The sequence below is a fragment of the Chlamydotis macqueenii genome, chromosome 9, assembly GCF_036417535.1.
Source record: "Chlamydotis macqueenii isolate bChlMac1 chromosome 9, bChlMac1.mat, whole genome shotgun sequence".
In the NCBI taxonomy this organism is placed as follows: domain Eukaryota; kingdom Metazoa; phylum Chordata; class Aves; order Otidiformes; family Otididae; genus Chlamydotis; species Chlamydotis macqueenii.
The window spans coordinates 10,417,815-10,445,806 of record NC_141564.1 but is presented as its reverse complement, the minus strand read 5'-3'; the positions used below and the strand labels follow the sequence as shown (position 1 = coordinate 10,445,806).

The following is a 27,992-nucleotide window of genomic DNA, read 5'->3' as shown; positions in this document are numbered from 1 at the left end:
CAGCGGTGCCATGGGCTGCAGGAGAGGAGCTCAGAGCTGCTAAGGTGAAGTCACTCCCTTGGGAGGAAAAACAAACCCCAAAAAGACAAAGTAGTGGCAGTGGGTAATGGGGGGGTGCAGAGTCAGTCCTTGGGTGGGCTACACCAGCCCCGCTGCCTTCTCCTGCACGTTGTACTCCTTGCTCCTCTTCACCTTCCAGCTGATGAGGGCGAGGAGGATGGTGCCCACCACCTTGTAGCCCACCTGCAGCCCCAGGTACCTGTTGGGAGAAGAGCAGGGAGATGCTGTGTCTGGAGGTGGCACCTCCAGCCGGCACCAGACTGAGCTGGGGACCATGCTTGTGGTCATCCCCACTGAGGGGGAAACAGGGCAGGGGTACCTGTTGCGGAGGAAGTCATTGTTGTAGTAGGCGCAGAACCGGCGCTGAGTGCACTGCTTCTGCCAGTAGATGCAGGAGGAGTCGATGAGGGCACCGAACATGGCCGGAGCTGGCAGCCAGGCTTTGGAGAAGAGACAATGGAGTCAGGCCCGCCCTGCCTGCCTGCTTTGCCTGCTGTCCCCAAGGAGGTTCAACACCTCCTGTGGCTCAAGCAAGCCTCTAAGCACCCTGCTGCCTTCCCCCAGCCTCATTAGTGAGAGATGGACACTCACCCAGCAGCCTCATTAGTAAGAACTGGACTCCGATGGCAAATGACTTCTCATCCTGGTTCACCACCCTGCAGGGGAGAAGCCACAGGAGGTCAGAGCTGCCGCAGCTCTGTATTTGGCCTGGTTGCACGTTTAAGGAGCCCTGTTGCTCCCATTATGAAGACCCCATCCCGGCACACTTCCCCCAGTGCCTTGCGACCTGGCCTTGCCCATTGCTCACCGTAAAACCATCATGTAGAGGGGGTTGTGGGACAGGCAGGCTATCAGGGCAGCAAAGGAGATGAGGAATATGGCAGGCAGAAGCATGTGGGAGCAGCTGAGAGGACAGGAGCCTGTCTTGGCAGAGGACAGTCCATTCCCAGCAGGGATCAGGGAACAGTTCTTGTAGATCTGTTGGAAATGTTTGGAAAAAACAAACGTAAAACTCCCAAAGCCAAGAGCAGGGTTTTGAGCGATGCACCAGACCACAGCACTTTGCAGAAGACTGACGAGAGCGGCAGCTCCTATTTTAAGGCATGGCCATGGCACCCTGCAATGGGATGTGCTGCCATCCCCGTTTCTCCACCAAACTCCCAGGGAGTTACAGCAGTTCTCCGCTGCACCTTCCCATGGACTCCAGCATCTCTGGTAGACCTCCCTGCTCCCTGCGTCAAAAAGGCTCTACCACATCATTGCATTTGTCAGGTTCCCACAGCCTTGCTGCAGTCCCCACCGTCACCAGTAAGCAAGGCGCACGCTGCTCTGCAAACCACTGGTTTTACTCACCACTTGTTTGGGAGTGGAAGAATTAGCAGTGCTGTTGGTGCAGCCCGCGAAGCACGGGGAGATGTACTCCACGTTGTTTTCTCCGCACACGGGGTGAAAGATGTGCTCAGAGCAGTGGCACCCACCCGGCGTCTTAACCTGCTGCTGGGAACTCAATGTACTGCCAAAAAGGAGGAGAAAAAAGTTTTTTAAAAAAATTAAGAAATAGGACAGGAGGAAGAAAAAATCCCTCTTACTATTTAACCAGTTTCCCCACTCCTATTCGCGCTGGGACCCTGCCAGCAGCAGGCTGGCCTTCTGCCAGACCCCCATCCCCTGCAGGTACCTCCGCAAGTGCACAGTGAACTTCGCAGCAATTATGTTATGTCTGCAAACAAGTACTCACACACTTCCCCCCCCCACCCCACCCTCACCCCAGCTGAAAACGAATCAGCCAAGCGCCTGGAGAAATGTATCTGGGCTGCGTCCAGAACAGCACAAACAGATGTGCGAACAGCCCGGGCTGGAAACACAATTCAGACAGAAACTGGAAGCGGGCTCGTTTCCAAACAAGCCTGACAACAGCGTGGAAGTCAAGAGGACAAACCAAATCATCTGTCCTGTCTTGCCTTACTACCTAAGGGAGTTCATCTGCTAGAACGGTGTAGTCCGTCTCCTGCCGGAAGCCGGCACCAGGGACCTGCCCTTGGGCATGGTGGGATGGGACAGAGCTCGCGTTCACCCATCCACCTAGCCCACAGCTACCTGGGGATCCAGGCAAAAGGCTCTTGTGCACTGCTGCTGCTGCAAGGGAGGAGGTTTCCAAAGCCACAGAAGGCAACAGCCTCCTTTTCCATGCCAGTCCCTCCAGCAGCTCCCAGTGACATCAGCAAAGCCCATCAGGCTGGTGTGTCGCGGAGGAGCCGAGACACGCAGTCAACTTGACACTAATGGGAAGAGGTGAACATTGTGAGGCCAAGGTGCCCTCCAAAATTTAGCACTTGCAGCACCTGATCTTGAGCTAGGGGATCTCCTCACGTTTGAAGCCTTGCCCTCTCGCAGAAAGCTTGAGATGCCAGTGCCTTGGCGGCCCTCCGCACGCTCCTGAACTCGCAGTGCATGCTGCGCAGATCTCGGAGCAAAATACAAACGCATCGCCCACACGTGAGTCTGCTGTTGCTTTCCTTAACGGTTATTTAAGTGGCTTTTAAGGGGGACAAGCACAGGAACTGCCCTGTCCCTCACCCCTCCACCGCACCCCCGGGACAGGAGGCTTATTGCTGGCGAAGGGAGACATTGGTACCAAAGCCCCTTGCTGGCAGCGCACAGGGAAATGAGCACAAGACACTTGACCACAAGCCTAGGGTGGAGTCTAAATGTCATTTTTATATTAAAAAGACATGGCAAGAACCCCAAATTTCCACCCAGGTGAGGAGAAAAGCGATGTGCAGCTGGGAAGAAAGGGAGCGTGCGAGGTGCCTGTGTGGGGGGGTTGATGTGGACACAGGCACTAACACTACTGATTCCCCCTAGAAATCCAGAATGTAACATACACCATGCTTGTTTGGTACGGAAAATCAGGAATAAATGCCTGCCCAAGCTTTCTGTGCTGTACAGCACTTAGATCTCCTCCAGCCAGTGGGCTCAAGGAGCAAGCATGGCGATGTCTACTGCCTCTTCCCCTCCACCTGCGTGTATCCCACCCCATGGACAACCAGGTCGAGAGCTGGAGGAATAAGGAGCTGGCAACAACCCAAGCGCCTGCATTACCTGGGGGGGTAGATCCCATTGATGCGCCCTGTGGAGCAGCCCATGAAGAAAATGGGCAGGCAGATGAGGATGGAGAAAATGAGCACCACCACAGCAAACCGGGGGATGGCCCGGAGGGAGAAAGCAAAGCGTTTCATGATGATTCCTCCTAACAGCATCCCGAGCGCGGCTGCCGGCAGGTTCACAGCTCCTGCAGAGGAACGAAGGTGTTAGCTGGGGTCCTGCCTGCAAAGCACCTCTCCACTGGCAAGAGGTGGAGGTTGTGGCTTTGTGGACCTTAGGGTGTTGGGAGAACCCATAGACCCCACTGTTACCCAGGAAGACCAAAACCAGTCAGGACTTATGAGAAACCTCAGCTTCAGGAGTCTGGCTTAGAGATGCAAGATCAAGCTTGGTGCGTAATTATTGCTCTTGCCAAATTCTTTAGGCATCCAAGTGATCCAGACCTGCTTCACCCATGTGGTGGGGCTGCATGTTTTCAACCACAGTGGCTGCTGGCCCACAAGAGTGGGCAAACAAACGTAGTCAGTCTACGAGAGGCTGCAAGACAGTCTGGCCTTCTGCAGCCATCTCAGGGCAGGACAGTCACCAACCATCTCGAGGTGATCACTAGGTCTCATCTGAAAATGAGTTTCCAATTACTTCCTGGCATGGGATTAAAAAGCCTGGGGCATATGGGCAGGTGGCTCCCTGCTGATGGATATTTTTCACCCTGCAGCTGCGGCTGCCACTGCCCAGCTGTGCTCACCTATGAGAAAGTTGGCGTATGAGGAGGAGGCACCATACTGCTTCTCCAGGAACTTGTTGAGGAAAGTGGCAAGTCCTGCAATGACTGAGGAGAAGCTGCACTGAGCCAGCACCAGGAGGATGAAGAGGGGGTTGAGAAGCAGCCTGAGGAAGATCTTTGGGAATCCTACAGGGAAACAGCAGGAAAAATGTGGTTTGGCCATGTGATCCTCACATCAGCAATTCATACTGTGAAAAAACACCACCTAAACTGTTCCCAGCAAGTTAATACAAGGGATGTCTAAGGCCATGGGAAAATGGAAGGGCAGACACCCTAATCTGGCCCAGCAGTTGTCAGGTCCATGGCCGAAGTGCCCTGAGAAACAAGGTGGTGGGCCAGCTCTGCCCACCATGCTCCCTCTCACGTTTTCCGAGCTCCCAAGCCTACAGAGCGCTTAGCAGCCATGGTGCATTTTTTTTTCTGGAGCAGGGGCTGTATCCTTGGGCAGCACAAATGAGCAAAGCTGCAGGGGTTTTGGCAGAGCCCTGCCAAAACAGGGAGGGTCTGGCTCCTGCAGCTGACGAACGCAGTGTATTTTCCTGGTGGGACATCGTGTCCCCCTGCCCAGCCAGGACAGTCTTTCAGCAGAGGCAGACTGACTCCAGGCTCCCCAGGAGCAGCTCTGTTTACTTGGTCTCCAATTAGCTTTCCTCTTCTAGTAGAGTGCCACAGACACCCAGCATCATTCATCAAAGCCCAATGAGACAGAGAAGAAGGAGCTGACAGCCACAGGATATGACTGCAGTGAATGGAGAGGGAAGGAGGGGGGTGTTTAGCTGGAAATACGTCATCATGGAGCTAGCTGATCTCTCTCATCAGTGACATCCCCACTCAAGCCCGTTTCAGCTATGGATAAACAAACTGGTGGAAGCTGCAGTGCAGTGACCTTCTCAAAGTGGCAGCTGGTGGGGCCTCATGCCCTCTCCCGAAGCCATGGGTCAAATCACCCAGCTAGCATCTTCCAGCGTGCTCATTCCATTTAAGATCCTCAAACCAATTTTCAGAGATGATTCAGGCTCCACAGACCTCAACATATAGCAAGAGGGAGGCTGTGTCCATCTTCCTGTGGTCCTCAGGGAAGGGCATGCTACAGCCCTTGAGGTGCCTGAGCTGGCCCTGGCATCTCCACGCAACATGGTGAAGAGTCAAAAGCCCCCAACAAGCACCCTCAGCTTGAAAACGTCGGCGTGATGTTCTCCACCCACTCAGCATGGCCCGATGCCCCTGATCACCCTCGCCTTTAAGTGCCAGCCCTTTACTTTTTATAAACTCCAGCAGGGAGGTTTCTTCAGCCACCCTCTTCTCCATCTTCCTGAGCATGCCAGCCTCCACTTTCGAGTCCTGGGGAGGGAGAGAAGAGCAGCCTCTGGTGAGAGGGGAGCACCCATGAGTGGCTGACACCGTCCCGGTGTGCAGCGAGGCTTGGGAGGAGCAGGGTCTGTCACAGATGCCTTTGACCCCCTGCCAAGCCTGATGGATTTTCCTGCCCATCACAGCAAAGGGGAAAATTATCTCCAAAATCATTGCAGCCCTTGAGCAGAGCTGCAAGACAAAAGCTTGTCCTGCTCGGAGGGGTTTTAAGAGCTTGGGAAGCTTTCCTCTCCTGGATGCTGACAAGATACCTCTTTCTTAATTCTGCAAAAAGTCTGAAAATGAAAATTTTTCCCAAAGGAAAAGCCCATTTATCAAACTCCCTGCCCAGCTTTATCCCAGGGCTGCTCCCATGCGTGCCATGCTTGAGGAAGCTCTGCTCAGAGCAGGGGCTGTCACTGATGGTGGTGATGCTGGTGTTAGGGCAGCGCCACCTTGCAGAGGGTGTTGCAGTGGGGATTTAGGATACAGCCATCACCAGCAGAACCAGGTCAGACACCCCAGCAGGGTTGAGTCCCCACGGACACACCCCTACCAAGGAGGACTGCATGCAGAAACCCCAGAAAGCCACCCAGCCATTGCCCTGCCCCAGGGAAGGCATGGGTCTACCCAAACTCTTCCCAACAGATGCTGTTGATGCAGCTAGCAGGAAGGGTGTGAAGTCTGGTTTTGGCCTGCTGAGCTGTGGTGGTTCTGGCTTTCCAGCTAATGGTGAGTAAGTGAAAGGTCTTATTTTTTCAAGTGTTAGAGGCACAGAGCTTGTTTGGAAGACTTTTCACTTGTGAGAAGCTGTAATCACATCTGAGAAGAGTTGCTGGTCTCCCTTCCTCCCTCCCACCCCTCTCCTCTGGGGACAGCTATTCCCTCCCAGAGTGCAGCCCTGGCACCAAGATGTTTTGGCCCTCCAGAGATGAGGTCTCACCTCTCCTTTCAGCATGTACCGAGGAAAAAAGAAGTAAGGAATGGACGTGAGCACCAAGCAGCCTGAGGAGATGAGCAGCCCCAGCCACCAAGCTCCAATCCACCGCTGGTCCCTCGGTGTCAGGGCCACTGTCGCTGCAAGATACAAGGACCCATTGTAAGAGCTCTGCTCCTGCATGTCTAAGGGTGAAAGGGGCAAATATCCATGCAAATATGGACCAGAGGAGCACGAAGGGTCTACGTGGACACAGTCCAATGGTCTCTCAACTTGCATGGAAGAGCAAATGGATGGAGGTGGGAGCTCCCACCAGCGCTGGTAGCAAGACCAGCCCTGGTCATGTTTGACCTCCTTTCCCCTGGCCAGGATCCTGCACCGCCACTCCCCATCTGAACTTCACCGAGCCTCCCAAATGACTCTAGGATGGATTTAGTCAGCATCAAAGTATGCTGATGGCACGGGTTCAACTCTTCCCTGCTGAGCAGCCAGCAAGGCGGCGATTACGGGGGCCTGGCTCACTCCTCCTCTGCTTGGGGTGTACGGTGGGTTTGGACCGCGCTGCCTGCCAGGGATGCGGAGCCGAGACAGGGACCGGGAAAGGGCACAGCCGCTTTCCTGGAAAAAATTGCTCTATTGTTCCAGGCTTGGTCACCCTCTGCTTGCAGAGACCAAGGGAAGGACCCGTGCCGGCAGAAGAGCGCTGTTAATGAGCCTGGTTTCCGAGTGGATGAAACTCTGGGCGCCTTCTCCGGAAAAAGGAGGAGAAGGTGAGAGCCACTCCGTCTCCAGTGCAGACATCCTTCGGCTGGGCCAAGCGATGCTCACGGGAGGGTGACAGATTGCTTGGCTTGGCATGGCGACTGCATCTGCCCATCATCGGGATGTTGCGGCTGGAAAAGGAACCAGCAGCAGCCTCCGGGTGGGAGCCGCATGCCAGGGTGCGGCACAAGAGTAGCCCACGCCCCACCGAAACAATCGCCCCGCTTCCCCAAACAGGACCACTCCACTTGGGAGCTTGGACGTCATCACGGAGCGACCAGGCAGAGGCTGCTAAATCCGTCTGCCATTGTGGGGAGTGAGCCAAGGCTTTTTGCCGTTTCCTGCCCCAGGTTCATTTATTATTCTTATCAGGCACCGGACAAAAATGTCAGGCGAGCTCTGATCTCTCTAAGGAAACACAGGAAAAGCCACATTAATGATGGAGCTGGGGAGAATTCTTTAGTGATTAAGTTACCAGAAATAATAAGCACACACCGCTGATAAAGAAAATAAGCCCTGCGGTGGTGTTGGCTTGGTCTCTCTCTCTGCAGATGCTGGTGAAGAGTGGTGGGGAGGAAGACGGGTAGATTTGAGTCTTCCTGTGTACCTAATGGTTGCCCTGTGGTTGTCTTCTCCATCCTTGGATGCTTAAGATGTCCCTGCTCCTCTCCACCCCTGTGCTGGGGTAGCGTGATACTTCCTCAGCGTGGTGATGGCAGTGGGCCGACCCCAGCAATGACCACCAGCACTTCAGTGCAGCGCCATGAGTAGGACATCATTGAAATGTCCCTACCACAGGGCTCTGCTTCAGTGGTGGCTTCAGGACCATCTGTAGCCTTCCTCATGGAGAGATGGAGTGGAGAAATGCACTGGGGGTGCTATTCCAGGTCAGGTCTTTCCAGGGGAGTGGGTTTGTGGGTCATGGGACTGGTGATCGAGTGGCTTCTGCCACCAGTAATGTCCTGACTCACTGAAGGCTTTTAGGAGACCATCGCTCCTTGAGAAATACTCACCAATGTCAACTCTTCCAATATCCACGAAGAGCCGCAGCACCACAGATCCCAGCAAGTATCCAAAAGCAGGGCCGAAGACGGCGATAGCAAAGAGGATGGCTGAAAAAGGGAGCAGAGAGAGCCAGTGTGAGCAGGGAACAGTCGCTTCAGCCTAGATACGTTTTTTGTCTTCCCACGAGAGGCAGGAATGGCGTTACAACATGCCGAGGAGAGAAACTATCTTTTACCAAGCGGTAGGTGGTAAAAAGATCCCCACTGCTCGGATACTGAACGTGGGGTTCATTTAACAGGATTAGGAGGAAGGCAGGCAGCTGCCTGCAGAAAAACTCCCTCTGCTCTGCTGCAGTCGAGGCCTTGCCAATGCACTGAAAGTTGTCAGTTACACTGTGAACACCCAGCATTCACCGTGACAAAGGGGGGAACTCCAAAGAGCAGCAGCACGGTGAAGGGGGGAACCCCAAAGAGCAGGAGCACGGTGAAAGGGGGAACCCCAAAGAGCAGCAGCACGGTGAAGGGAGGAACCCCAAAGAGCAGGAGCACGGTGGCATCCTGGGCTTCTGCAGGCGACAGAGACCTTGATCTCCTACAGGAGGCCAAGGAAATAAAGCCATCTCAGTCGTTAGATCCAAGAAAAAACATTCGGTGCAAACTTCAGGGGAGGTGAAAGATGCTGAGAGCAAAAAGGCCAGCGGATCACCCTCAGTTCAGCTGAACCATCCCCTTCAAAAAATAGATAACTTGGACCTAACCCATAAGGTCAAAATGTTTCCTTTTGACTTCTTTGGAATGAAAGGATTCAAGTTTCCTCCCTGAAAGAAAAACTTTTTTTGCACAACCTTCTTAAGATGTTCAAAAGGAGACAGTTTGCTTGGACTGCATTGACCATTTCTCTGCATTTTGCTGGTCTGCAGCCTTTGAGCGAACTGGGTATGAGAGTGCCTGACCTCACTGCTATGCCTCAGCTATGCACCTATTTTAAAAGGTTGGTTTTTTTTTTTTCCCCAATTGGGCAACTCATTGCTTTTGTTTCTACCACACAAACCCAAGCATTGCAGGGCAGGGTCTTTAGTATTTAACCTCATACACAGAGAGTAGTGCTCTCTTTCGTAGGAAGATGCTGAGATCTAAAATGGAACGAGACTTAAAGGGCAATGGTATTTACGTTGTAACTGAGGCAATCCAGACTCACAGTAGCCATACCCCCTGACACGGACATTCCCATGGCCCCAAAGTGAGCACCTGTATTGTAAAGAACAAGCCATTTTCCTTCATCTTCAGCACCTGCAGGTTTGGGAATCCAAAGGGTACCCAGAGGTCCTGGAAACACTGACCACTTGCTGCAGGGGGAAGACAAGGATGCTCTTTCTCTCCTTTTGTCAGGCCAGACTGCTATATTTGAGCTGAGAGGAGCGCGTACTACCCGCACGGGAGCCTTTCTGCAGAGCTCCTCGGTGGTGCAGCCCTTTCCAGCAGCAGCCTGGAGCAAAGCACGCCTGGGTGGGCCTGGAGACCCTGCCAAGCACTCCAGCGCTTGTCCAAAGCCTGTCCTTGGGAGTCCAATCCCTAAGGCTTTCCTTCTTCTTTAGTGCTTACCTTATTTTGGAACATCCGCTTTCGACTCCTAAATCACTCTGACGCCTTTGGCTACTTTAAAGGCATTGTTTGGCACCAGGAGGAATCAGGTTTTTAAATAACTTATGGATTGAGCTCAAAGCTCACGTAGGCAGGCCAGCACCAGACGGGTTTTGCCATTCACAGGGGAAAAAATGCAATTTAACATGGAAGCCAGCACCTATCTCTTTGCAGTCAAGAATTCCTCCTCAGCCTGGGACCCCGCAATGGGCAGGGACCAATTCCACGGAAAAAAAAAAATGTCAATTTTGAACCTTTGATGCAAAAGCTGTGTTAATTGGCTCCTGCAGGTTGTCATACCTCTGGTTAAACCATGATCAGCTGATGCTCAATAAGAGCAGGAGATGGCCTCTGAGAAGGTTTCCTTACTACTCTTTCCCCCTATGGATGGTGTAAGTTCTCACAGACACAAGGGGGAAGGCCCAGCTCATCCATCTCAATTCCTTGCCCTGATCCTTTGGCTTCCTAACACCCACACCATAAATACAACCCTAAAGAGAACAGATAACTTTCAAGGGGAGAGACAGCCCAGCCTTTTCATGGGGGAGGTTCTCATCTGAGTCCCACTGGCTGCTCAACCCGTGTCCACAGGTTCCTCTCCAGATGAGCACCTCTACATCTCACCTCTAAGGTCTGGAGGAAACAAAACGATATATAGCAACAGTCCTACTTACCAACGTACAGTGGGGAATTGTTTGCTTCTGCAAAGTCGTCGACATAGGATATGCCAAAGGGCTGGATGGGAACCGTCCCGATTCCAGCCAGCAGCTGGGCGATGACCATCATTGCCCATATGCTGCTGGCCTCCTTCTGGGGATCCTGGGTGGTGTTCGGGCACACAAACTTATTCTCTGCATAGCAGAGCTCAGCCTGGAGCTGGCTTTTGTTACCTGAAAGGGAGAAGAATGAAGGTTACAATGCTGGGCATGTCCCCTGCCTCCTCCTGCACTAAATCCCTAAAAACCAGGAATCTCACAAATTCACTGAGTAGGTACACGCTGTCGAGTGTTGGATTTGGATGGATTGCTCCTTTTATTTGCAATTCTCATCACTTTTCCCTTCCTTTTGGGCATAATGCTGAGGTCAACAGAGCAAACAACCGGGCTCTGATTTTTTTTTATCAAACTGTTAAAGACAGGCCGATCAGAGAAGATGGAAGCAAATTAATTTCTCCTGTGAAGGGTCAGCCCCGCAGCCCAGCTCCAGTGAGCTGCATTCAGGCTGTCAGCAGAGGATAAAAAGCTTTCCATCAAAGCCTCAGCAACACCAGACCCAGCCAACTGACAAAAACCTTCGGATAGACAGTGTCAACGCCAGTGGAAAACCCTAAATATTCACAGATGGAAAAACCTGGTTTCCATGCAAAATGAAGGCATTACGGAGCAAACAGAGTAAGTCCTAGTCCTTCGATGCTGGCTCTTCCCACTCTGGCTTTTCTTTCTTCTTCTTTTTTTTTTTTTAAATTATTTGTAATTAGTTCAACATTCCTATCACCTCTTTCTTGCTTATGTAATAACTGTGGATTTTCTATACTTCTGAGCAAACAGACACAAACCAAAACCAAATATTTGTCAGGTGATTAGGGATTTTCATTGGCATCGTGCGGCAGCACATTCCTAATAGTCGGTCACCACAAAAATCCTTATGTAAGGATTTGAAGCCGCATTGTCTAAAGGGTCCACTTTGCCAGACAGAAGACGCCTCCTTTTCTAATAAAGATTTTACTGCAGCAGAAGCCAGAGCCACAGCAGCCTCTCATGCCAGATTGCATGCTGTGGAGCGAGGCCGCACTGGTTTAATGAGGGCAAACCTAAGGCATGGCTGGCTTTTCTGTGCCAATGCTCTTTGCACCCCTGTTGTACCCAGGCAAGAACGGAGAGCGATGCTCCCTGGGGTGAGCTGGCTGCCCTGAGCAGGATGCCCTGCCCCTGAATCGGTTGTCCTCCTTGCTCAGGAGCAGCCCACATCCCTCCAAAGCAAGGACCTTACTTCTTCATACTGTCCAGACACCGTGAGGTCTTCACCCTGCTCAGGACCCTCATGCAAACTCCAACCAGGACTGAAATATCTCTGTGGGCCAAGACACATACAGCTCTGGGCAGGGGAGCAGAATTATACCTGCTCCTTCCACTTGTTTCCTTTGCCGTAAGAGCAGACCCTGTCCCGAATCCTGACCAGTTCATAGTCTGGCGCATGAATTTGAGCCATCAGAAAACTTGGCATCTGATGCTTGATCCACTCTCCAAACCAGCCAACTCTAAAAACAAGGAGACATTTGAGGCTGAGTAGCAGGGACGCAGCTGTGAGCCTGTGTCTTCGTATTTCGGCTGGTGCACGCCCAGCCCCACGCCAGGCCATTATTTTTAATAACGTTTCACGGGATCTGGGCTTGCATGTCAGCCGTGGCAGTGCCAGATTTCCCAGAGCTGGTGTGGGAGAGCAAAGCCAGAGGATCTCTAACCTTTTGGTGGGAGCAGAGGTTGTCAGGCACCTGTGAGCAGCTCTGTCCTCGCTGTGCTTTGGCTCCCCATCTGGGGTGTGCTTCCCATTGTGCTGTGCCCAAGTCATGAACTAACTAAAGGGAGCGACTTGCCTAAGGCCACCCAGCAGCTCGCTGGCATAGCCAAAGCTCCCCGAGCCCAGAGGATCAGGCTAAGGCGCAATGCACGTTGCTCAAAGCCTTTTCAGGAGAAAGCGTCTTCTAACCAGAGATGGGAGGCTTTCCCTGGCTGGCACTGCTGTGGCCACTGCCACCCCGCCTGGGTGGCACAGGCTCAGGTGGAGTAACTTGGCACGGAGCTGAGGTGACTTAAGGTTTTCAGAGGCGGCAGTCCCCAGGGAGGCTAAGGCTCGCTGGCATCCCGAGGGTTTAGGGGCTGAAGTCACTCGTGGCACACGATGCAGGCTCTTCTGCCTATTGCATTCTGCACAGAAGCTGCAGCTGTCGTCATACACACTAGCTTGTTCCCAAAGCCTGCCCAGTTAAACCAGTAGCCCCCCTTAGTATGGACTGTAAGGCTTATTGGCTAGAGCAGAACAGGCCCTGGGGACTGGAGATCTTAACACTGCTCTATCACCCACACAGCGCTCCGCAGCAGGAAGACTACCTCACTTCTCATGCTGATTCCAGCAAAGATAATGCTCCCCTCCTTTCCAAAATGCTTTGGGCTACAGGCGAACCATCAGCTGCGTTTGCGTTCAGCCCTCACCTGCCTGCAGGGAGACCACCAAGAACAACGTCTTTTGTCACAGACAAAAAAAACAAGAGAAAGGAGAAGAAGGTCAAAGGCTAGCTGGTGTGATGAGGCATACACACAGTCTCAAGCCTTCTCTTATGAGCCAGATGAACTGCTTTGTCCCCAGAGCTGACCTGCAGCTGGTAGCCACAGCTGTTAACTTCTGGAGCAGATCAGGGCCATCCAAACAAGACCGATATGGCAAGAACTGTTCTGGAATGAATCCGGCTCAGCCGTCGGAAAAGCACAGAGCCTTAATTGCAAGATACTGCACAGCCTTTAGGAAATGCACAGCCTCAGGAAATGCCCCCAAAAAGCCAGAAGTGAAGTGATTTGCCCACAGTCACACAGGGCATCAGCAGCAGAACCAGCAACTCCTGCACACTGGGGCTTCTGCCCCAAGTCTGCTGCCCTGTTAGCAGTGCTCGCTGCTCACAGCTGGTTTCACACCCTCTTCCTGGCCGGCTTTTTGGATAGCTGAATGGCCTGGCAGTGTTAATAGCAATGCTGTCATCACTAGGCAGTGGTGCAGCTTTAGAGCTGCAGCTGGGGCTCTTCTGATGCCACAGAAAGCAAACCCGTCTCCAGGATGCTCAGGAGCAGGTTGGAGGGACGTGCACAGGCTGTGCCGAAAGCAGGGACATGGCACGCTTAGGGATCTGAAGAGAGATGGGTGGGCACAGCCAAGAGAGAAGCATATTAAAAATAACATATTAAGCTAGTTCAACTATTAGTTTTCAAGTGTATTTTATAATATCCACGTGGAAGGATATGCTCTCTCACTGAAGGTGGAAGCTCCTTACAAACGTTCCTGAGCTGGCCCGTCCGTGCGGGATGATGCTCTCTCAGGGGGTCTCGGCTTCACAGCCAGCTCCGTGGGCGCTGCTGGGAGGGAGAGGTGTCTTGGCAGCCTGGAGACGAGAAGCTGCCTGCTGAAACTGGAAACAGGGACTGCTCCCTCTGGAGGCCTTCAGCAGCACCTATGGGGAATTTGGGCACTTCACCGTGACCACAGCGCTCGGCACCTCAAGCCCCGGCTGGAACGACGTGCCCGGAAGAGGCAGAAGGGATCCCACATGTAATCATTGCATTCGGAAGGGGTTGCAAAGCTGTACCGAAGTCAGGCTTAAAATAGCAAATCTCTGCCTTACGTCTTTCCCTCCAAAAACTGCGTTTAAATTTTCTGGATACAACCCCTCTTTTTGGGTAGGCAAGGGTAACCCAGCCCGGAGCAACTGGCGATGGATTTGTGCTGGGACAGCGCACGGCGATAAGGGTGGCAGCACTTACCGGCGCTAAGCGAGGTGTACTCGTAGGGGTCTGATAGGAAGTGGGGCAGGGTAACCAGGAACGCTCCCAGCGCCAGCAGCAGCCCCCCCGCGCCGATCACCCGCGGGCGGTGCACTCGGCTGCCAAAGTAGCTGACAAAGATGATGAGGACCACGTTGCCGATCTGAAAAGGGCACAGAGAAATGGGGAGGATGTTAGAAGACGTGACGGAGGAAGGCAAGACCCTATAACTGGTCCCCCATGACTGTGTCTGGGTGGGTGGAGAGCTCTTGTCAGGTGGTGTCTGACCCCCACAAGAGCAGGAACGGGCCAGCCCTTCACCCTGCCTATTCACAGCAAAGCAGTGCTTCTTTCTCATCAAAAGCCAGCATGCCAGCTCCTTGGCCTCTGTCACCTGCGTGCATCCCTTGTTATCACGGATGGCTTCACAGCCTCCCTGTGGGTTGGCTGGGGCTTCTCTCAGCATCCACACATGCCCCCTCCACTCCAAAGCATGCAGCATAAACTCATAATTCCCCCAAACACAGCAAGAAATGAAGCATATTGCCTCCACTCCCCTGACTCTAAACAAACACAAGCCCAGCTCATTGCAGATGTTTGTGACTCTGGACATTTGCCACTGCAGATATGATCAGCTAAAAAGAAATGAAAGCGTGCAGCTCGCTCAGGGAAGTGATGAACACCATAAAATTACCATTACATGGGCTTTGTCAGCTTGGGACAAGCTAAACATTATTTTAACCTTGGCATGTATGCCTAAGAACGCTTTTTATTTATGTTTACGCGGGCTCCCTTGTTTGTCTCGCTGTGGTTTTTGTTCTTGGAGTCGCTGCAGTCAATGAGCAAAGACTGCGGTCGTGGACGGGCAGGGCAGCCCACACAGAGCTGGAGCAAAGCGCAGGAATTTCTCTCATAAAGCAGAGAAATAAAGATCTGTCTGTTGTCTGCAAGCTGTTATTCTTTAACAACATGGTGTATGTCCTATTCCGAGCCTCTTCCCTTTACATTTTTGCAGTAACAGACTGCTCTGCATGACGTGTGCTTTCGTGTTACTTCTCCAGGCACTAAGTCTCATAAGTAGAAGTAATTTCTCTAGCGGATGAGAAGCAGATGGGTTACAGATGTGTCACTGCTGTGAGTGGTGGGATGCTCTGCAGGGCTTAATTACATCAGTTCATCATTACCAGTGTCGCCACTGTCCATACTGGGTCTCTTTCTGTGCATGGTTTGGATCTAGTCACAATCGTTGGTCTCAGTAGGTGTAGGTGCTGGTTCGGGTAAGACCCCAAGGACTCGGCAGGATTCCCAGTGCCCAGCCTCTTGGTGGAGGATCCCATGGGAGAAGACCAGCTGTGGTGGGCTGCCACCAAGCACTTTGTCTGTGCCATCAAAAGAAAGCCTCTGCCAGCAGGTCTTCTCCTAGCTGGCCTTGAAAAGCTACCAGAAAGGATACAATTCATGACAATGTGAACTAGAAAACCTATTCCAGAGGAGTAAGTGATTAGAAAGTGTTCATGAGAAAATCCTTGGCCACCTCAGCAATATGATGCCAGTGAAAGTCAGCCCTTTGCCACAGGGCCATCAGGAGCTGGGAGCACTGGAGAAAGAGGCTAGATCTTGGACAGATGCTGGCCAGGTTGTCTTTTTAGAGAAAGCTTGGAATTACTCAGGCCAGGGTAATTGCTAGAGCCATTGAGAAACCTATGAAAACAGACGCTTTTACTGGAACTTGCTCACAGAGCTGTAGTTGTGTGAATACTACACGTAATGAAATGCTCTTCTTTGCGAAAGCTGTGAGAACTGTGAGAAGAATCACGTTGCATGTTTTCTATCTCCCAGCCATGTCTCTGCTGGAGATCTATGGAGTGATCTCTGAAGCCAACTGCTTTCTGCTGCTGCCCTCTCCAAGGCCATGTCCTCACCGCATGGCCCTAGGTTCAGCCTACTGACATGCGGCACAGTAGAAGTGAACTGTGAAGAGATGCCCAAGCGTATAGCGACAGATGCTTCATCCAGCACGCACAGGAATGGCCAAGGCAGCACTGAGTGTGAACAACCCTGAGACCCTGTTCTGGGAAGGTCCCCCCCGCATTCTGGTCACCCCTTGAGGTCTCCCCCACAAGCATCTCACCCAGTTACCTCGTGCAAGCTGGAGATGAAACCTGAAGAGAGACTGGAGAGCCCAAAGCGCTTCTCAATGGTGGTGAGGCTGCTCTTGAAGTTGGCACTGTAGAGAAGCTGGGAGAGCTGGAGAAGCCCGTGGCACAGCACAAACACCTGCGGGCAAAAAAAAAAAAAAAAAAAGGACAATGGCAAACAAGGCAGGCTTGACTTAGCACAGAACTGGTCAGTGCTCCCGAGACCGTGCTAGAGCCAACCCTGCCGCTGCCATGCGGCAGCTGAAAGGGAGCCACGCTGGTTCAGACTACCTGAGATCCAGTATTTCCAGTCTGCCCCTTGGATGCACTCAGCTGTAAAGCCAATTAACAGAACCTGCTCCAAGGGGTGTTGCAAGGAAAAGTTGAGAAAAGGGCTTTAAAAGCCCCAGAGGGGAAGGGTGAAATATGCAGAGTGTAGTCTCACTACTGGAAGACCTCTCTAGTATTCTAAAAACAGCATCTTTCCCTTGAGCCAGGCTGAGTGCCGAGCCAGAGACGAAGCTGAATGGATTCAAAGCCTGCCTGGAGCAGAGGAGGGAACACAGAGAGTTACGGGGCAGGGCAGAAGCGCGGTCGAAAGAGTGCGGGTGGCCTGGGAGAGGAAAGCGCTCTCAGCCGGGGATGCAAGAGGCAGCTCACAAGTGTCTTTTGATCTATATTTAGTCAGAACAGTTTTCCTTTATTTTTCTTGGAATGGAATGCATCCACATAGTGCCAAAAGTATTTTAAAATCATTTAAAAAAAAAAAAAAAAAGAAGGGAAAAGGTCTTTTTATTTAAATTCACAGGAAATCAAATATTTGCTGAATACCGGAAGCATGTCCTACAAAGATAACGGCGGGAAGACCAAGATGATGAATGGGGGATCAAAGGTAATGCAGGGCTGACAAATTCCTTATGTCCTTGGCTAGGAGAGCAGCAATATTCATCATTAGCATTTATTTGAAATGGCGGTAGCGCCCAGAAGTCCTGCTCCATTGTGTGAAAAAAAAAAAAAAACAGGAAAAGAACAAAATTGTCCACCCGACACGGAGGATGCAAATGCCATAGGTGGGTGAGTGGCTTTTTTTGGGGGAGAAGAGGAGGACGCAGAGCCAGGTTCACCAATTGCAAGAGAAATTGGGTAGGAGGAGATAGGCAAGAAAATGGCTTCTTGGGAAGCTTCTCCTGCGAGGGAGGACAGCACCAGCCAGAAGGCAGAGCTGGGTATGTAAAAGTGTAAGAGATGGGAGAGATGCTGATGGATGGAGATGAAGCAGGAGGAGAAAATGGAACCCTGGCAGTGTGAGGGCAGGCTGTGAACAACCTGGAGACCATGGAGAAATAGGAGAAAGACAAACACCAGAAAGGAGGGAAGGAAGGTCACAGGGATAAGTTGCCATCATGGACTCTCCAGCCACATCTTGGAGGGATGTCAACTGCCAGGCTAGCGTCAGGCAGGCATCTGCCACCGCGGTAGCTGAGCAGGAGAGGATGAAGTTCTGGAAAAGTTGCAGAACAATGATGTGAGGTGTAATGTGGGAAACGCTCCCAGACAGGGACAAAGTGGAAGCAAAACATCTGAAAGTAAACCCTTGAAGCAGAGTGACCTCTACGCCCTTCAGCTGTCAACTCCTACATTCAAAAATCCATTCCAGCACATGGTCCTGCAGGCAATAGCTGGATCCACCACCTTCATCTGCCCCAATCCTGACCCGGGATCACTGCGTAATTAGTCCAGCCGGGCTGATCTGGAGCAGAGAGGTGACTCCTGCGAGAATGAGAAATGGAGAGAGGCACTTGTTGCCAGAGAACATTGATTTTCATTCCCACAGCTCCGGCCAGACCCTACTGAAGCCATTCAAATAAGGAAGCCCTGGCTAAATAGCAGAGAGCTGGGACCGCCCGAGGTGGAGAGCAGCTGGAGGGAGAGCTCTCCTGGGGTGAGGCGTTAGCTGGAGAAGCCAAGCTGTTTACCGCCGGGGAGGGAAGAGGGTGGATCACCCAGGCTGGATTTAGCACAGCAAATGTCAGCCTAGTCCCAGGGCAGACGGGGAGATGAGGAGTGCTGGGGAGAGAGAGGATGCTGGTGAGAAGGGGAGATGAGGAGGAGAGGCAGCCTGACTCCTGGAGATGCTGGGGTTGGCAGGGGACAGGGAGAAGGCAAAGGCTTGGAAGGACCACGGGGAACCAGCACTGACTGTGCTCCATGAGAGGACAGAAGGCAGGAGATGGGACAAACTGTGGTTAGAGAGGGCAGGCAGGAACAGCAGAGCTGGCAGGAGAGGGGCTCGTGGTGATAACCTGAGGACGGAGAACGTGGGGCCATGGATCCCGAGATGCCCGGGAGCAAGCTGGGGGTGCCTGCTATGAGGGAAGGCACGATGGGAGAAATGCAGCTGGAGAGCACTGATGAGGGGAGAGAAAGACTTCGGGGTGCGACTGCTCCCCCCCTGCCCATGAGCCCTAACTCAGGTCCTGCAAGCAGGGTGAGCAGGAAAGGTAGAAGAGCAGAAGGGATGCTCAGGGGACCCGGTCCTGTGCCGCACTGCTGCTGGCACAGCGGCTTCAGCCCTTGGATGCGGAAAGCCCAGAGGATGTGAGGGGAAGGGCAGAGGAGATTTTTTTTTTTTTTTTTGCTTAGGAAGAAGCTGCCACCCAAAACAGTCAGGGCAAAGCAAAACAGTCTTCACTCCAGAACATGTGTGGCTGGAGCTTGGCTTTTCCAGATGCACTTCGACTGTCCTGAGGTGGGAGATCTGCCTGATTTAAGACTCCCCCTGCATTCAGCAGACTCAGTTCTAATTAAAATAATGACGGCCCAAACCTTGAAGGTTCTGAATGCAAATACCTGGGAAAGGGGCTTAATTGGAGGGCTCCCCAAAAGGAGCCTGTGCAGCATCTGACCTTGGCACTGGCCAAGATGCTCCAGCTGGGAAGAGCAGCCCTCCAGGGCTGGTGGAGATGCATGTCCTCATGGGTCTCTCCCACCCCGACATGTTCATGCTGACCACCCACAGCCTGCCAGTCTGTGGAAACCAGCACCGACCTGGTCCCTTCCAGCTGCAGAGCACGCCAGATGTGCTGCGCTGGTCCCACGCACCTGCCAAGCAAACCCAGGAGGGGACAGAGCTGCTATCATCCATCTTCCGTAACACTTAACAAAGAAGGAGGCTTTAAAAAAGAGCCAAACTCATCTGAAGGGAAGTTTTGCTGACAAAAAGCAGGCACCATGGCCCCAAGGGTGGAGGTGCGGTGGGAGGTTAATGAGTCGGGGACACTCCTATGGATATAAAGTGCTGACCCTCCGGAGCAGATGCGTCCATCAGTCTGGTGTATTGTTGGAGCTGCAGGCCAGCTGCAGTCACAGGCAGCAGCGCGGAGGGGCCAAAGGCATGCGCCCACATGCACCCGCACACACACAGACAAAATCCCCTCTTAATCATCCCCGCGTTTCCTCTGAGCGTCGGAGAGGTCCTGACTCCAGGCTGTTTATACAAGACACTTGACTCCTTTCCAAAATGCGTTTCATTTAAAAGGGAAGCAAAGGTCCCTCACAGACAGCACACGCCACTCAAAAGACCCGCTCACACCCCTTCCACCTCCCTGAAGCTCACAGGGACTAAAATAAGGCTTTAGGAGGAGAGCAGGGGTCTTCTCAGCCTCATGCTGAACCCATAAAGCAGACAAGGCTGAGGGAGCCAGGGGGTAAACCCATCCTTGAGGTGGGTGTTCTTGGGGGGCAGAAGCTTTTGGGGTCAGAGGGAGGTTGCTGCTCCCAGGGCCGGACACAGGCAGTGCTGGTGGGGAGCAGGCGCTTGTACTACGCCAGGTCACATACTGGGTCCACTAAACTGCATTCCCTTATCTCATGTCTCTCTCTTTCCATCCTGCTTATGCCAGATAATGCACTGTCAGCACTGTCACTGGCCTCAGCAAACAGGTACACGGAGACTGGACTTTAGAAAAGCTTGTTATGAAAGGTGGACTGTTTCATAAGGGGTTTTTTGCGGGGCCAGCCTGGCAGAGCATCCCTCAGTCACCAAGGCAGCCAATAAAATGCTTGACAAATTGGGTTAAATGAGAAAAACAAAACAAAACAAAACATGAAGTGCTTGATAACCCTAGCATGCATGTGTTGGACATGGGTCAGAGTCAGGTAAAAAAAATTAGGTTTCTTTGTATTTCAAAGGAGCGAACTGCCTCTGTGGAGCCTCCAGGCACTAGGGAATTCCTCCAGGATCCAGGAGACTGCTCCAGGTAGGAACCTGGCTCTGCTCTGCAGGGTTCAGAGGTTTGGGAAGATGCTGCTACGTACAGCATGGCCACTGTCCCCTCCTCTTTGCCACCTGGCAGAGTGAGTGAAGGGTTAATTCCTTGCTCCACTTCCACAGCTTCATGCTGTGGTAGCTCATGTCCAAAGGCATCCCTCACCTCATTTTTCAGTCTCTTCACCTTGGCAGCCCTGACTGGAGATAGAGAAGGTGGAAACATTGACGGCGCAGCTCACCCTGCAAGGGGAGAGCACTGGCAGGTCCCCGCTCTGGCTCTCACGTGCACGCACCCGTGCTAACCTCCGTGCCCAACAGCCTTCCCATGGCAGCGCTGGAAAAAGCCACGGCTTAATTCATCAGATGGATGCAAGAGCTGCTTGGGGAGCTGTAAAGAGGAGTGGGGACCCTCGCAGACCCCACCAAACTGCTCCCAGCTGAATGAAGACAGTGAGGCAGGACGTGGCCAAGAACAGTCATTGCAGGAAGGTGCAAAACTAATGTGGCTGGAGTAAACGTTTGGCAAGGACTAGGAGTAAGGATGCTCTGTTAGCTCTTTCCCTCCGCACAGTGCTATTAGAGTTGCAGTTTGGGCACCGGAGGGGCAAAGCAAAATTGTTTAACAACTTTAGCGACCCACAGCAGGAGACCCCAACCTGCCCACCTCTGAAGGCTTCTTCCACTTCACTCTGCTGAGCTTCCAAGGGGAAAAAAGAAAGGGGAGGGGGGAACTTCAGGAAGTAATAAAAATATGCCCAAAATTTTAATAGTCAGGGAGAAGATAGGCCTTTTATTTTAGAGCTTGTATATGTTCAGCACTCGTACACTCCTTACACTAAGGGATCTTCCTGCAGTAGGATGGCTGAGGTCACTCAGTTGAGAAGAAATATATGAGCTGGAAATTAAAAGCATATGGACATACGTGGGGAAATACATCCCTCCTTGGCATCTCTTTCCTACATGCAGCTGCTTAGATTTCTAGATCAAAAAGCACTGTGAAAAATGAAAAAAAGAAAAAAGAAAAAAAACAACTTTTCCACAGAAGGGACCAAAACCCTCTGAGCCTGGAGCATGGTCCAGTGGCAGAAGTGGGCTCCTAAATTTTATTTCTCCTGCAAAAAATAAACTAATAAAAAGATTAAAAACAGTTAGGGATTGTCTCAAGCATGCTGCCACCCAGATTATTAGTTGCAATGATGACTGCCTATTGCCAAGTAACCCAGGCTTTACAACCTCCAGTTGTCAAGTGCAGAGACAATGTTTGCTCTTTCTGCAACAAATGTACACCCGGGATTTCCCTGCGCCGTGTCCCGGTGCCCCTGCAGGGTCCGTGCAAGCCCTGCTTTGCTGGGCTGCCGTGGAAGGAGCCCTCCGGGGGACACAAAAACTCGTCCCTGCCTTGACCTGCAGCCACGCATTGCAGACGTCAGAAAGAAAGGGGGTTTTTGGCTGTGAAAGATGGCTGAGACCAGACCCTCAGCGTGCGAGGTGCGAGGGTTTGCTGCTTTCCAAGCTGCTGCTGAGAAAAATACTCCTGCCTCCAAAATACAATACATCTCATTAAGCAGTTGCCTTCATCCTGCAACCAGACGGAGTGTGCAGGTAGGGTGTGTGGTTGCTCCTTCTCTGCTCTTTCATTTTTTCCTGAAGGTCTCTCTTCTCTACAGTGCATCAGGATCTGATCACCATTTCCTGGAAGGTAGCTTCAGCTTGGCTCTGTTTTCCCTGACCCACAAGCATATGCAAATTCTCCCCTCACACGCCCGCAGCCCTGGCCGTGCCTCATGCTCCCTATCACCGACACTCCTCTCCCATTCTGCTCATGATAATCTTATCTGCGCTGACCACTCCTTGGTTGTGTTTGGGTACTGAACCACCTCGCCCCTCATAAAATTATCTTGTTTCATGTCTCCTAGACCTTGATCCCACTAAACTTTCCCACTCATTTTACTGTCTGGCTCTTCCCCATCCTTTTCCTTATCCTGCTGCTGATGTAGGCCATGCGGTTCTTCCCTTTGAAACCTGATCCCACCAAAACCGGACATAAACATGGAGTCAGATCCATCCAAACCCAGCCTTTGCTTTCCAGTGCCAGCACCATCACCATTAATGCTGAACGACCCCAGTCACAGCAGGTCCTTCTCCCCATGCCACCCAACTTTTTCTAAGGACCCTGCTTGCTGCTTTGCTACAAACACTTATCCAGCTCGCCATCTCTCTTTGCACAGTGCCCAGTACTGGAATATCCTTTGATTTCCTTGCTTAAACCAATGGCCCTAATCAACAATGACTGTCTCCTCTCGGTCCTTCCCTCTCCAAACCTACAGCCGTGCTGCCTTCAGAGCCACGACTTGATGGATCTCTTGTTCTTGCTAACAGCTAAGTAAAGCAATTCATAGTCTTTTCCAGCAGGATGTGAGAGCACAACTGATACATCTCCAGGCTTCGAAAAACACTCCTCAGCAAATTCCTTTAGTCCTTGTCCTGATGCTGCTGGGACCTCAGACCCTAAGGCAGGGCTCCCGTTTCTTCTGCAGAAGGCATCCAGCCTCCTCAGGGAGGGGAGAGCTCCCTGCTCCTGGCCATTGCACCCCACATATCCCCAACATCTTCACCCTGGGATGCTTTAAAGCCTTAACACACTCTGAGAGCCCACAGTCGCCTGATCTTGCTGCCTCCTCTACTACCCTCTTCCATACCACTACCCCAGTACAACACCCAATTTAAATCTACCCCTGAGGCTTTTCCATCTCCCACTGGACTCCCTCCAGCTGACATAAGTGACGATAACTCTTATCCTCCTGCTTCCTTCTCCATGGTCTGCTGTGTAACAGCCTCCCCTTGCCTGCGCTCCCAACCCTTTCAGGCTGATCCCCTGTGCTCTCCAGCTAACCGGCTCCCAGCTGAAACCAGTCCAGCTCAGATAAGTTACAAGATGCTCATAAAGCTCTCCTCCTCACCACGTTTCTGGGGAACCAGAACAAGGAATCAGCTATCAATTAAAACAGCACAAAACCACAGAAGAGAAAATAAAGGTGAAGAAGCCAAACCACTTGAGACACTGCAAAGAGGTAACACCTTTGAAATAATCTTTTTTTTCAGTGGCTGTCTGGAAGGGCAAGATGGACATGGACATGATGATTGGAGACAGCAGTTAGGACCAGGGAGCATCGATGGGGTCCATGGCCATGTTTGGTTATCAAAAACACCAACCATTCACTTCTCCACCTTTCAAACCTGTTTTGTCCCTTTAGGCAGTGAGGTTCTCTGTGTCCCCAGTGCCACCGCGTGCTGGCATCCACCGAACATTTGCACGGCTGCAACTCCCCAAAATCCCAGTGCCGCTCAGCACAACCCTGGAAGCTCTGGTGACCTTTTAAGTAGGGAGCTGTCCTTGCTTATCGCCCATCTCTGCCACCACTGCGGGATTACCGAGATGCTCTAGGCTTCTCATAGGGGACAGTGCCCAGCAGCAGCCTCCAAGCTCCCCAAACTGAAGATCTTTTGCATTCTGCTTCTCTCTTCAAGGCAAACAGCCAACTTCTGGAGGGGTTCAAGCAACCCTGCCACATCTGAGAGGGCACTCAAAAAGCATAAGTACAATGACCAGGTTTATTCCAGCTAGGAGATATGGTGCAGACAGCAAACACACTGTCGGCTGAGCCAGGTGGTGCCCTTAAACATCAGCATAGGCAGAGCCGTGGTGCCATTTGGTGTAATTGCAGCATTAGCTACAGTCATTCATACCCACGTATAAAGGGAGTAACTTCCACAGCATCAACCAGGAACCGTCACCAGCCACCTTCCCACAGGGTACAGAGATCAGCTGTAAACGCCTGCTGTGTCAGAGTGCGGATGTGAGCCAGTGGCCACATCTGCGGGGTGCTGCCTTCCTGAGCACCTGCCTCTGTGTCAGTCCTCCTGCATCCCCAGCATCACCCCCACACCATCCATTCCCAGAGCCGCCATCCCCATCCTGCTCTTCAAACCCCTGCGGAACCATCGGAACTACTGCTTTCCACCAGGACCATACCCTCTCTGATGCCCATCCCTGGCACCATCATTCTTCCCATCGCTGAACGTCAGCGGTAATGGGGCCAGTGGCAAAAAAACACCCCAGGAGCGATGGCAACGGGTGCAGGGAGGTGGTGGTCCCCGTCGCAGAGAACATGGAGGAGAAAGATGGTTTGCACGGAAAAATAATTTGTTATTTTTGGCCCCAGCCCTGCAAAAGGCACTCTGAAAATGATCCTGGCATGTGAGCCTTAGGGAATAAAGATGAGTTTCGTGAGTAGGACTTGGAGCCCGCTGTAACTTGGAGATTTTGTTGTGTTGGAAATACTGTCCTGGTCAAACTGTCATCACTTGTAAGAGGACGCTGTGTCTCATTAATTTAAACCCCTTTATAGTACCTGTCTCTGTGTGGGACAATGCCAGCACTTTCCCACACAATTATGCGCTGGATGAAAAATTTATATAATACATTATTTGCAGCACCAAGGGCTTCTCAGACAAACAAGAGCTATAAAGCCAGATAAACTGAGATGCTTGCTGTACGCCTTGCCCTCTGACGACCCATCCACAATAAAACAGCTTCCCAAACTTGGAAATTCAGCTGTTACACTTTGATTTTCTACTAATTTTGGGAGGCTGAGCAGATTAAAAACTGTGCGCAGGCTACTGCTTTCCTACCTTGAAGCAGTTATTTTTTTAATGTATATATAATTTTAACACAAATGTCAGGCCAGGACAGGGTGGGGATGTCACTGCCTGTCAATTTATACACATCTGCTCTTAAAAGCAAGCACTTTTCTCCAAGGGATGGGTGTCCTGACTGCCCACCATCCCAGCTGTATGTGTCACCCATCTGATGCCAACAAGCATGTTTTTGATAGAGCCCAAACAGCTCCTTAACTGCTTGCACCATGCCTCCAGGTGGGAGGTGGGGGTCTCTGGTGGCCTCTCCTGCTCTTGGGGTCACTCTGCACACAGTCCCACGCATGGTTGCCACACCGGGTGCTGCAGCACCGCCTCTGCCTCCAAAATCTGGCTCAGCGGTGGGTGCCTGGCAGATCTGGGCAGCCCCAGGCTCCTCGCTCATTTTGAAATGATGCTGGGCGATTTGAGCTGGAGCTGATGGGTGCAGGCAGCTGGCCAGGCACCTCCTGGTGCAGCCAGAACTCCTGCTGCCAGCAAAGTGACACCCTTTTGTCATCCACCCTCAGCCAAATGTCCCCAGGGGGTCCTGGACACAGCCCCTGACCAAGTGTCCTGGGGTGCGTGGGGTGCTGAGCACCCAGCCTGACTCCTGCGGCTGCCTATGGGATGGAGAAATGGATTCACATTTGTTGAGGCTTGGTTTTTTTAACCCTAAAGTTTTACATCCTGAAAAAGGCATCGAGTTTGGCAATGCTTTTTGAGTTCCAGGATATTTTTTGCACCCTTCTTTAAGCACATGGATGAAGGGAGCTGTGCATATTTCCAGGACAGAGCATGAGCTGTGAGAAGGGCTCTGCCTCCCTGTGACACACTGAGCCGTGGTCATCACTGGAGCAGCCTGGAGGGTATTTGGGCCATCTTTTGCACCTCTGCCCAGAGGAGGGGTCAGACCTCCAGACCCCTCAAGAGGCATGTCATAGTAGGCCAGAAGCCACCCTAAAATACCCGGGGTAATCTCAAGCTCTTCCTCCCAGAGCTCGCAGCCAGAAAGGACCATCAGGTCACCTGCTGGAATAGCCCAGCCTGGGCAGTGGGGACTTTCAGGGATGCAGGATGGGAAGATATCACCTGAGATGATGTCCCCCACCCTGGGAGCCCCCACCATATCACCCCTTGACCCCAGCAAGCCCAAAGCTTTGCTGCTTGCCCCACTCTGCTGCAGGAGGAGCAGCCTGCTGGGAACAGCCCCACGGTACCCCACAGCATCCCCACGGCACCCCAACAGAGATGCTGGGGGCCCCTGATTCAGTGAAACTTTTGCTGCTCAGAAACCAACTGCAAGCAAGCACAGCCCAAAGAGGAGCGGGCAGTGCCATCCTCCATGTAAGGTGAGGAAAGATGGGTGGCAAATAAAACCCAAACCCATCCCGGACTGCGATGCCCTACCCGCGGCTGCATGGTCCCGAAAACACACTTAGCTGGGAAGTGCTGACAAACCCCTCCTTGCAGTGCTGCTGTTGGCCCAAAACCACACACTCATATTCAAGAACACGAGTGGGAAATCACACCCCAGCCCCAGGCACAAGCACCAGCACCGGGGGTTCTGCCACTTGCTCCCCATCATGGTAGCCCCCTCTCGTGCACCGACAGCCGCTCTGCCCATGAGCAGGTGCTGCTGGGAGCTGTCGTTCCCCAAAATTGCACTTGGCTGCTTTGGACGCTGACACACAGAGGTGCTGCCAAGCGAGGCACAAAAATCCCCCCCACCCAAGGCAGTCCTGGCGAAGGCAGGTGGATGTCCCAGGGGTGGAAACCAGCATGCGCAGCAGACTCTGTGCCCATCCAAAAATGGGACAAATGGTGCTGCGTGGGGGAAAAGAGAGATGGGGCAAGGAGCAGTGTAAACAATCCGCAGGGTTTAAAACACGAGAGGTGGCCGGGGTGGCTGGTGTGTTCTCAAGCAGGCAGTGAGCTCAGGTGCCTGAAGCTGAGGCAGGGACCAGTTTTAAGATGACAGCTCTCGCCTTGCTAATAGGGACAGGTGAGTAACCAGGCAGCCAACACCAGAAAACCCACTTCAGCCTGCCGAGATTTTGCTTTTGGCACTCAAAATGCCCTTCTAACCAGCGTTTTTAAAGCAAGTCAGTGCTATTATAGGGCAGTGTTTTCTTTTCACACCAGGATGTGGTTAATCATTCCCTAAGCAGTAGCACACTGTGTACCGGATGCCGTGGGTAAGCTCCACAGCCCACGGAGAGCTGCCCACGCCACTTCCACAGGGAGTAACACCCGTGTGCCGTGAAGGGTACCGCTCGAAAACCCACTGCACCCCCAGCCCTTCCCATGCGCTGAGCAGGATGGACCTCAGTGGCGTTATCCAGGACGGCTTGAGGAGTTGATTTTCAAATTCTGCATCTCAGGAAACACGCTTCGTTTCCCTGGCAGTTCGTGTCGGGGATGCAGGGACCTGTGGGCTGGGGTCGCGCTCTGTGCAAGCATCCTCCTCCCCCCCCGCCGGGGAAGCGGCACATCCCTGCTCCTTACCTTGATGTTGCAGAAGATACTCCGGGAGCAGGTGGCAGTGCTTTTGGGGACATCGACTGGGGATTTGCTGGCTTCAGGATGGACTCCCATCGTGGGGGCTTCCCAGGGAGCCCCAAATAGCTGGGCTGAGTGTGGGCTCCTGTCCCTCTCTGGCCTGTCCCACCACTGGCAGCGTGCACGGTCCGTGCCGAAAACTCTCCAAGCCTGCGAGT

At 52.5% G+C, this 27,992-nt stretch overlaps 1 protein-coding gene across 1 annotated transcript; it reads right to left on the bottom strand.

Moving 5' to 3' along the window:
• Positions 1–27,959, bottom strand: SLCO2A1 (solute carrier organic anion transporter family member 2A1). The gene is made up of 14 exons (XM_086755034.1): positions 27,781–27,959; positions 16,309–16,446; positions 14,170–14,332; positions 10,318–10,533; positions 8,012–8,110; positions 6,243–6,376; positions 5,209–5,290; positions 3,911–4,075; positions 3,163–3,352; positions 1,414–1,573; positions 869–1,038; positions 652–716; positions 380–500; positions 1–259 (listed from the first exon to the last, which is right to left on the bottom strand). The coding sequence occupies exons 1-14, from the start codon at positions 27,868–27,870 to the stop codon at positions 139–141; spliced, it is 1,914 nt and encodes a 637-aa protein (XP_086611160.1). The 5' UTR covers positions 27,871–27,959; the 3' UTR covers positions 1–138.
• Between the last annotated feature and the right edge of the window lie 33 nt (positions 27,960–27,992).

Coding starts and splice junctions, on each gene's coding strand:
- SLCO2A1 (XM_086755034.1), bottom strand. CDS start 27,870: ATGGGAGTCCATCCTGAAGCCAGCAAATCCCCAGTCGATGTCCCCAAA. Junction 501..651: donor CTTACTAATGAGGCTGCTGG/GTGAGTGTCCAT, acceptor TCTTCTCCAAAG/CCTGGCTGCCAGCTCCGGCC. Junction 260..379: donor AATGACTTCCTCCGCAACAG/GTACCCCTGCCC, acceptor TTCTCCCAACAG/GTACCTGGGGCTGCAGGTGG.